The sequence below is a fragment of the Gadus macrocephalus genome, chromosome 18, assembly GCF_031168955.1.
Source record: "Gadus macrocephalus chromosome 18, ASM3116895v1".
Classification (NCBI taxonomy): domain Eukaryota; kingdom Metazoa; phylum Chordata; class Actinopteri; order Gadiformes; family Gadidae; genus Gadus; species Gadus macrocephalus.
In genome coordinates this window covers 6,778,007-6,788,597 of record NC_082399.1, presented here as the reverse complement: position 1 = coordinate 6,788,597, position 10,591 = coordinate 6,778,007, and the positions used below count along the sequence as shown (strand labels likewise).

General features: G+C 42.1%; 1 protein-coding gene and 1 long non-coding RNA gene across 2 annotated transcripts in view; one reads left to right on the top strand and one right to left on the bottom strand.

Annotated features, from left to right (window-relative positions):
- The first annotated feature begins 4,599 nt into the window (after positions 1-4,599).
- Positions 4,600-5,464, top strand: LOC132446681 (uncharacterized). The gene is made up of 2 exons (XR_009522960.1): positions 4,600-4,701; positions 4,796-5,464. It is a non-coding gene; the product is annotated as an uncharacterized LOC132446681 (long non-coding RNA).
- Positions 5,465-8,889: 3,425 nt separating this feature from the next.
- The window catches only part of LOC132446789 (basic proline-rich protein-like), a 6,740-nt gene continuing 5,038 nt past the window's right edge, over positions 8,890-10,591 (bottom strand). Inside the window, exon 3 of the mRNA XM_060037248.1 lies at positions 8,890-9,476. Within this exon, the coding sequence (XP_059893231.1) occupies positions 9,433-9,476 (44 nt within the window). The 3' untranslated portion in view covers positions 8,890-9,432. The remainder of the gene's footprint in view (positions 9,477-10,591) is intronic.

The following is a 10,591-nucleotide window of genomic DNA, read 5'->3' as shown; positions in this document are numbered from 1 at the left end:
CAAAGACACTTCTTGTGACAGACAAGATTATAATACAGACACTGTAACTTGTTACACAGTAACACAGTAATTTCAAGTTGGATTTGCTGCACTTTGTTACCGCCTTCATTTGGTATTTATTGACAACCCTGTGTGTGTGTGTGTGTGTGTGTGTGTGTGTGTGTGTGTGTGTGTGTGTGTGTGTGTGTGTGTGTGCATGTTTCCGCGTGTGTGTGCACTTGTGTGTGCGTGTTTGCAGTTATCTGCGACCAAGTGACCATGTGTGAGGTGTCTTGGGCTTAGAGGGTGAGAGAGTTCAGGCAGGCTGGTTCTAGGTGACAGGTTCTTGCTGTAGCGAGAACACAAGGCAGTGACCATGGGTCTGTGCCTGTCCCTGATACAACCATACATCGCAATAACAAAAGCAGCCTGTGTACTCATCAGCCAATGAGTGGAGCCACACAACGCCCTCTGCAACCTTGTCTGCAAACCAAAGGCCAAGGTAGTATAATCACAGCGAGTGGAACGTATTGCCCACAGGAGATTGAATGACCTGTGCGATCCCCTGCCTCTGTCAATGTTTCTAGGTCTTCTATCGATTGGTGCGTCAAACCAGCGCCTCCATGACATGAACCGTGTACAATTCAGACCATTTACGTCATTTTTTACGTGACTTTTCACAGGAAGCAAAGTTGATGCTGCAGACTGGGATTAACTCAAAAGACACATATGAAGCAGTACTCTCTTATGTTAGCAAATAGTGAGGCGTGGTTGTTCACCTTTCAAGATGGCGCTAGAACTTTACAAAAAAACATGGTACTGATTCTGATGCCTGATTTTGGCGAAGAACCCAATGTGGTTGTCCTACAGAAGAGACTGAGAGCGGGGGACAAGAGTGAAGCCCCTGACCCATGCAGGCCAACACCTGTGGACTCTGTACAGAAGATAAGATTAGGACAAATAGACCACTATGAAAGGCACACTTGCTCAAACACATAGAGGGTTGTGCAACACAACCTCTTTGAGTGCGATGGAACGGTGTTATCAGATGAGTAATAACATGCGATTAGCCTTCATCATGGGAACAAAGGATTTCTGTAGCCTACATATGTTTCACAATTTAAATTCTACATGTCACGCAAACCTCCTTCAAGAGAAATTGGTGGCGAATCGCTTTTTCCTTCAGAAACAGAAAAACACCTTCAGGGGCATGTCTATCTGTTCTGAAGACCATGTTGTCTGCGTTTATCTGTCCATTGCTCCATATGTGTTTGGTTTAAACGAGGAAAAAAGGAAAGATCATACTGAAACCCCACTAGGCCTTGCACACCCATAGACTAAATACAGTTAGAAGCGTGGCTTTTCCTAGAAATTATGTGGAAGGAGCCCTAGGCTCAGGGGGAGCTCAGGGTTAGTGGTCTTTATTCGGTTTTTCTTGACAGACCGTTTTTTTTATAGTTTAAGCTAGACAATCTTTCCAAGGCTATGGCAAAGTCTTACAAATAAGATACCAAATCTGATTTGAAAGCCTTTGACCGAACTAAGAACATACTATTCCATACTAAGATAGGCTAGAATGGTGAAGGTTACTTAATAAGATAATTACATTTGAAAATACATGTATTACAACTTCTCCAAATAACAAGACCCAAGTCATGGTGTTAATCAGGTACTTGTACTAGTAAACAATAATTTATTCACAATTATTTCAATTTTCTTTTCTCTCTCAGTGACAAGAAGTATTGTGATTGTGATGATTTAAAACTGATAGCGAACTGACACTTTGCTTTCTCAGTAGCTAATATGTGCTTAAAGACATGGTGCAATAATCCTGAACAACTCTACCATAAAGATCTGGCTTGTGTGTGTGTGTGTGTGTGTGTGTGTGTGTGTGTGTGTGTGTGTGTGTGTGTGTGTGTGTGTGTGTGTGTGTGTGTGTGTATGTGTGTGTGCATGTGTGCGCGCGGGCGTCAGTCAAGTTTGGACCTCAGTCAAACTCATCCTTTATTGTTTTATTATATTCCGCATTATCTTCCAGATAGTGCTTGTGCTGTGAGTGTGAATTCATCTCTCATCTCACTCTCACTTCACTCACATGTTTGTGTCTTCCTCCGTTAACCTTCCAGGGATCATTCAGCCGACCCCACAGTAGTAATCCATTAGTTTTAAGAGCACAAAATGTCAATGATTACATTAGGGCGATGAAAACGTTTGACATTTGACAAAACCACTTAACTCCTTCCCTTGTATGGCTGTGTGTTTCTCTGAGTGTTACCCTGGCTGGCTGCCTTGCACGCGTTATATTCCCTTTAATGCCGTGAGGATCAAAATCTCACTCTCCCTTTTTATTTTCTCCCTTTTTTTTCTTTTTACATTCACCCCAACGTTTTGATCTTCTCCTTCCCTCTCCCACTCCCCTTGTTTTTATCTGGCAGGGAAGAGCAGTGATTTATCATTGTCAGCATTTCAAAGGAGGCCTGCTCTCCAGTCATTGGCCAGTTTCTGACAACACCCACCAACTGTAATGGCGGGGGGGGGGGGGGGGGGGGGAGGTGGTGTCGGAGTGGGGGATGGGTGTTGCTGTAAACAACAAGCGTATGCGTTGAAGGGTTGTGCAGGGGAGGGGGTTTGCAATGCTATTTTAAGGGACAAGAAACAGGACTGGTGGTATTCCTTATTATACATTGTAGTGGAATTTTGCACCACGTCAATCGTTTCTGCTTAAAATGTTTAAGAATAAAGGGTCATCCGAACTTAGAAAAATTAGGCTATTTTAATTAAGTAATAAACATATTATTGCAAACAACAAACATGGAAACAAACATACAGTAATCCAATGCTTCAGGTGGGAGTTTGCCCTTCGTTTCTCTCAGAGATCCGCAAGGAGAAGTCCACTGTATTGACAAAAGCAAGGACTTCCTATACAGTGGCAGACAGGTGTCAGGATGCTGAGAACAGCGCTGCTCCCAAATAGATCTATAGTATTGGTTACCCCGATGGTAGTCAATTATCAATGACCTCCCCAGGATGTCATAAGGGGGGACGTAGCCATGCCTTACTAGTTGGAGACCTTGCTCCTCGCCCTTCCCAAGGGGGTCAGAACCAGGCCTCATTTGGAGCCTTTAACTCCCAACAAACGAAGGGTGTCAAGATAAAGGCCCATACCCACAAAGGTCAGTTAGAGAAACAGAATGTAAAAATATAATTATCCCATTGCAACATCCATGTTGGATACCCCCTTATCACCTTTGAAAGGCTTGGTGGTATTGATGTTGTATTGTTTGGTCCTCCCGAGTGACTCCCTATGTTTTTGTCTCTCTTTATTTCACACACAGAAGTCTATCTTCATTTAGCTGCCGGCACAATCTTCTTAAACCCATCTCCTATCCCTCTGAGTCGCTGCGCCTTGCATTTTGAACGCTCTCTGCCTCTTTGTGAAGTTGACGTTTCTTAAAAAGCGCTATATAAATGCCATTCAATATTCCGAGCATTACACACATATGTTCTTCACACCATATATGAATGTATCAGCAGTTTGCTATCCGGCCATTTCCTGTTTTGTGAAGACTGTGTTGGTTGTCAAGGTGACCTTTAGAGACAGTGCAAGAATGTGAGGCCTACAAACTCGCAAAAGCCTGTATTTTGTTTACCAGGGTAATCAGGTTAACCCTTCACTTTATGTACAATATTGAGGGAAGTTTGAAGATTTGTATTTCACAATATCGAATACAAACACGTTTACTGATTGCATTTAGTATGATTTATGAAAATACTTGCCCCAATCTATTATGAAATCAACAAAGAATCATCTATAAATCTCATAAAAGGTATCATGCAGTACAGTACTGTACAGTGCAATTAAATACCGTTTATTATTAAGTGTTCAACACTACTACGATACTACATATTGTTATATTATATAGGGACACTTTCAATTTTGACGAAATCTGTTCTCTGTTCAAGGTTATTCTTATTGGAGGCGCTTCTTTTGAATATATGCAACGCTGCCTCCTGCTGGGTTAGGCTCGACACTACATGGAATAAAAGATCACGGTCACTAGCAACGATCAAACACAAGATGGCGTACGCAGGCCTTTCCCCACAAAGCACAGCTAATATTTAGATAACCATTCTACCATTAAAACTCGCCCCATAATTCAAGGGAAAACCCGTACCAAACCCCAAAATTTACATTTTGTATAGAAAATGTAGATATAGATAGACATATACCAAAAAAAATAAGTAATGCTAACTGAAAGTTTTATCAATTGTACGGTACAATTAATACAACTTTCAGTGTATGTAGGGTACAATTTGTACCCTACATAAGCTTGTATGCTACATTATGATTTGGTAAAGCTCATGAAAAAGGGGTATCAGAAAGATACTGCATATAGGGGTGTGTGTGTGTGTGTGTGTGCGTGCACGTGTGCGTGTATGTATGTATGTATGTATGTATGTATGTATGTATGTATGTATGTATGTATGTATGTATGTATGTGTGTATGTGTGTGTGTGTGTGTGTGTGTGTGTGTGTGTGTGTGTGTTAATGTTTTTGAGTGTGTTCCTCAACTACCCATAATGTCAAATAGAGATATAAACATTGATGCATATGAATTTTGTGCCTTTGCGTGACAGAGGAAGCAAGCAACAGATTACTATTCTGTCTACGAAGACTTCACAGAGGGAAGTGGTTTGTGCTGAGAGGATGGAGTGTGAAAGGTAAAACGGTTAAAAAGTTCCCACGAGAATCTTTGTTTGTATTCAGAATAACTGGTTAAGACTTGTTTCGATTTGCTCTAACTCTTTTCGTCAGATCAGCATCTTCAGCGGATAATGCTTGTGTGTTTGTGGGCGGACGGATGCCAATATATACGTGTCAGCGTTCAAACCAGTGATGTGTTTCAGTGAAGACCCAGGGGAGCAGCCCCATACAGGAAGTGAGTTTTGGGACCAGAGGAGGTCAAACAGAGGTCGTGGGGTGACTGATAGATGTCACCCGACAGACTACAGATGTCTCCACCCCGGCCCTCAACTGCCTCTAAACCACAGGCTATACACTGTAGACCTCTTTCCTCTTTCCTTTCTTGAGAGACACTGACATGTGTACAGAAAATGAATACGAAACCAAACAAATGCTTGAGTGAGGATCCTTTTTGCGCGCTACATTTTAAGCGGTTGTGCAGTTGTTGTTTTGCTCTGTTTCCATTGTATCAGGGTTCAAAAAAACAGCTTGTCATAGACAAGCTGTTGTCTATGACCTATAAAACTCAGCCATGTTGTACTTGTAGTGAGGTATTCTGAGAGTTGATTCTCAGTTCTTAATAAAAGACGGGAAGGGTTTGTTTCAATGTTAACCATCAAGGTAAAAAGCTGTCAAATGCACATACATATCAACTTGTTCTTGTTTTATGTGGCAGACTTCGTGCAGTTTCATTACATATGGTCAACCATTGTCAACAATCATTAAACACATTAGCTTTTACTACATGACTTCTGGTTAGTATTTTGGGAAGAGGGCAGATTTTTGGTTTAGCTGTAAAATGATGGAGCTCACGTATTGCTGTACACAATGAAAGTATTCAGTATGGAGACGTGATGGGCAGGCTGCTCCTCATCCCACCGCAGGAATTGCTTCTCAAAAAGTAATTTGTCTGTATTTTGGTAATAATTTATTGTTTGTTCTTTACAAAATGTTTTCTGTTATTGTATTGCATTGTATTATATTGTTAATGTATTTTACCTGTAGTATTATCTCTATCGGCAAAATATTGTATAAAATATATATATATATATATATACATATATATATATATACATACAAACTAAACAGACTAAAATATATATATATATATATATACATATATATATATATACATACAAACTAAACAGACTAAACATAAAAAATGATTGGAAGTTGATCCAAACCGGCTAAGCTGCCTTAAAGTCATTGCTGGCTGAACAGTTATTTTTTTTTAATGATAAAAATAACCTATGATGCGCCACCAGGAAGCATGCTGTGTGAATGTAACAGAAAGACTGAGCTTTGAAAAAGAGAGAAGATGAACCTCCATGAGTGGACGGTTAGGGCACCTGGTCAGGGCACCTGGTCAGGTGACCTGGTCGGATCATATTTCTCAAGTCAGACTGGTCCAACGACAGCTGGAGAGATGGCTCCAACACGCCACTGTGACACACACACACACACACACACACACACACACACACACACACACACACACACACACACACACACACACGCAGACACCCAACAAACACACATTAAATTTAACATGCATGGCACACATACACACACAGACATGTGCGCACACTTCCATATCCGCACACATACAGAACAAACTAAATTGCATGTATAATTATTGTTGAATTAAATATATAATAGTCCTTCAGTCTGATTTTTGAAGGCTGAGCAGTTCACCGGTCGTCCACGGTGTGTTGTTCCTCTTCCTGTAATTGTATCATTTTTGGGGGGTTTTATTGATGCCGGTCACAGCACCAGCATGTTCAATCACTGACTAGTTGTGGCCATACTGGTGCACTGCCATACCAAAATTGACGGACCCATAATGCTTTTCACATGTTCTTTTCCCCCAGGTGTTTTCGCATACAACCCTACCTTTGGTTTTAAACAGGGTGGCGTTTGGGATGATGAAGCTGTGCTCCTACCTGAGGATGTAGGTGATGGAGAAGATACAGGAAGGCGGGATGGAGCTCTGGCCGGAGCACTGGGAGGAGACTCTGGGGCACGCGGGCCTGAGGAGGGCGCTGTGGCTCTCCACCCACACGTAGCCCCCGCCCCGCACCAGCATCCTGTACTGACCGCTCACCGACTGGCTCATAGACAGCACTGCAGAGAGGGGAGAGAGAGAGTGTTGTGTAATCGCTGCATGTGCTAACGCACTGTTAATATACCGATAGAGCCCTTTGAATTGAATAGAGAGAGTGATAGTGAGTGAGAGAGAGCAAGAGGTACAGAGAGAGAGAGGGGGAGAGACAGCAAGAGGTACAGAGAGAGAGAGAGAGAGAGAGAGAGAGAGAGCGAGAGAGAGAGCAAGAGTTACAGAGAGAGAGAGAGAAAGAGAGACAGAAAGAGGGGGGAATACTTGCACACAGTGGTGTAGTCTACGTGATACGCAGGTATACGCCGTATACCCACTAGGAACGCACCAGGATTTGCGTATACCCACTTTATTTTTCGCAAATACCGGTTGGGTATAACTGCAATAAAATACTTGAAGCAGGGGAAGTTATCTCCTACATTCACCATTCATAAAATTCCCCCTGCTCTGTCTCTGTTACGAAGCGCGAAGCTGCCCCTGCATCTCTGCACGTTAGTTGGCGGGCCGAGCCCCTCCTTCTCGCGTGTGTGTGCGTGTGCGTGTGTGCGCTCGCGCGAGCACGCGCGTGTGTGTGTGTCCAGTCCTCCCATATTAATGTGTAAACCACATAACAAGTAGTCAACAGAAGACAATGTTTTAATTCCACTTTATATCTCGGAATTTAAAAACAGGCATCCTTGGTTAGAGTGGAGGGAAAAAAAAGTTAGGTAAATGTCAGCCAACATACAGTTGGTATGTATTGAAATTCATAATGTTAATCACTATGCAAATGATGGTATGTTAGATAACAACAGTAAGAGCTCAAATTAGAGCAATTGAAAGAGTGAAACATTAGTCTCCCGTCATCTCCTTCTCATGCACTGGTTAGCCATGGTTGTAAACAGTTCATTCAATTATTTTGAGTAGATTTTGTCCTTGTTTAGCATGTGCTACTATAGATATACAAAGGACAACTTGTCATTTTTTGTGTTCGATTTGTTCATACTGTTATTAAAACTGATAAACCTACTCAGCTTTCCATGATTGTTGATAAATCGTTATACTCTTAAATCAGCGGTTGTAGACCCCTGCGTTGGTGAGTGTGGTGCGACACCCCATGAGCGCCACACACGTACACGTACCGGTGGACGGGTTTTTTTACGATGCTGGGAGGGAATCATCACAGTATACCCACACGCACACACACATACACATTGTGAGAGAGAGTAACCGAGAGAAAGAAAGTGAAAGAGAGAGAGATGAAGGTAGACTTACAGATAGAGTGGGAGAGGGGAAAGATCCAGAATGTACAACATGAGAGAGCAAGACATACAGATGGTGAGAGAGAGAGACAGAGAGAACGAGAGAGAGAGAGAGAGAGAGAGAGAGAGAGAGAGAGAGACAGAGACAGAGAGAGAGAGAGAGAGAGAGAGGAGAGAGAGAGAGAGAGAGAACGAGAGAGAGAGAGAGAGAGAGAGAGAGAGAGAGAGAGACAGAGAGAGAGAGAGAGAGAGAGAGAGAGAGAGAGAGAGAGAGAAGAGAGAGAGAGAGAGAGAGAGAGAGAGAGAGAGAGAGAGAGAGAGAGAGAGGAGAGAGAGAGAGAGAGAGAGAGAGAGAGAGAGAGAGAGAGAGAGAGAGGAGAGAGAGAGAGAGAGAGAGAGGGGGGGGTGGACAACGAGCCGTGTCAGTGGGGGGCTTACGGTTGCGGTGGCTCCTGTTGAGGCGGCTCGTGTCCAGCATGTGACACAGCTGGTAGAGGGAGCGGCCCTGTAGCTCCTCAGGACTGTAGCCCAACAGGGCCTTCACCTGACCCCCCCACACACACACACACACACACACACACACACACACACACACACACACACACACACACACACACACACACACACACACACATATACAAACATATACACATACACACACATATATATACACACACGTACACACACAAACACACACATGTATATACACACACACATATATATACACACGCACACATATACAAACGTACACACACACACACACACATATACAAACATATACACATACACACACATATATATACACACACGTACACACACAAACACACACACATATATATACACACACGCACACATATACAAACGTATACACAGACACACACACACACACACACACTCTCACACACACACACACACACACACATATACACACACACACACACACATTTATATGCAGATACAGACACAGACACACAAATATATATACACATACACACACACATATATGTCCACACACACACACAGCAGCACAAGCACACACGGAAAGACACACATATATAGACAAATACATGAATACACATGAATGCACAGACACACATAAAGGTACATGCAAAATGTGATTGTGTATTCATAAAATTGACATCTCTCATCTCTCTTGAAAAATGTCCTTAACAAATGACAACGTCTTGACCATGTCTGTGCACGCACGCAGAGACGGATAAGTGTTTTGTCTGTGTTGATGCGTTGACCTTATCACCTGCTGTCGCAGCGCGTGAAGCGCAGGTCCAGGCGGTGCTGGCTGGTGAAGGTGTGTGTGATGACCAGCCGGTGGCAGAGCAGCAGGGGTTTGCAGCTCAGGAGGAGGTAGGAGGTGGAGGAGGAGGGGGCGGAGGAGAAGTAGGGGAAGGAGGAGGACATGCACGCCTTCATGCGGCCCTCACAGTGAAGGACCTGGACCAATCAGAAGGGGCAGGCACAAGTAGAAAATAAGTTCTGAATGTTTATTGAAAAGTTTTTTTACTTTGTTGTAGGATAGTGTAGTGCAGGGGTCGGCAACCCAGGCACGCGTGCCACCACTGGCACGTGGCAGCATAATCATTGGCACACTTATAAATAAATAAATAAATAAAAAAATTAAACAAAAAAAAAAAAAATTTTTTATTTTATTATTAGAAATGTCACCGCACAATACGGCAGCATAATTATTACTACCGATTTTTTTTGCACATTATTCTGTTTTGGGCATTTCCTCGCAGTGCAAATATGATAAAAATGAGTTACTGAAAGCAGTGTTCTGAAATGGGATCAATTGAGAAGAAAATATTTAAAATATTGTTGCAAGTGGCCTGTATGCATCGCCTTCACATGGTTTTGCAAAGCTGTACATGTCTTAAAGAAATTGATGTGGATGGTTCCAACATTCTCATCTATTCTTGTTTTTTACATTTCTCACAGTTCAAATATTTTTTTGAATGAGTTTCTAAAAGTGGTGTTTTAAGATGGGACATATGTAATTACAATTGGTAAGCCCATGTAGCAAATATAACAAAAAAAATATGTAAAATGTTGATGCATGATTGTGGACTATATGGAAATAATACAATTTCAGGTCTTCTGGAAATGTTTTTTGGTCGCTGTGTCATAATTCAGCTTAATATTTAATATATTGTTGCTTAAGGCACACTCATTAACGAGAAAATGTCAAACTGGCACTGCATGTTGAAAAGGTTGCTGACCCCTGGTGTAGTGCAACTAAATGCTAATCACAGCATCGCTTTTAGGAGGAACTCTGTCAATGCACAAGTTATGGATTTCAGCTTCAAAACGCATTTTCGTAAATTCAGTTTTATTTAGTTTTTTAAAAGGACAATCATAAGCCAATTTGTAAAATATATAAGCAAAGAACTCTCACCAGTGTACAACTAACCAATAGATTACTATGCGGGGATGCATTTATTATTTGGTAGTAATTGTAATTGCTTGCTCCTGCTGTTACTGACTAACTACTACTCT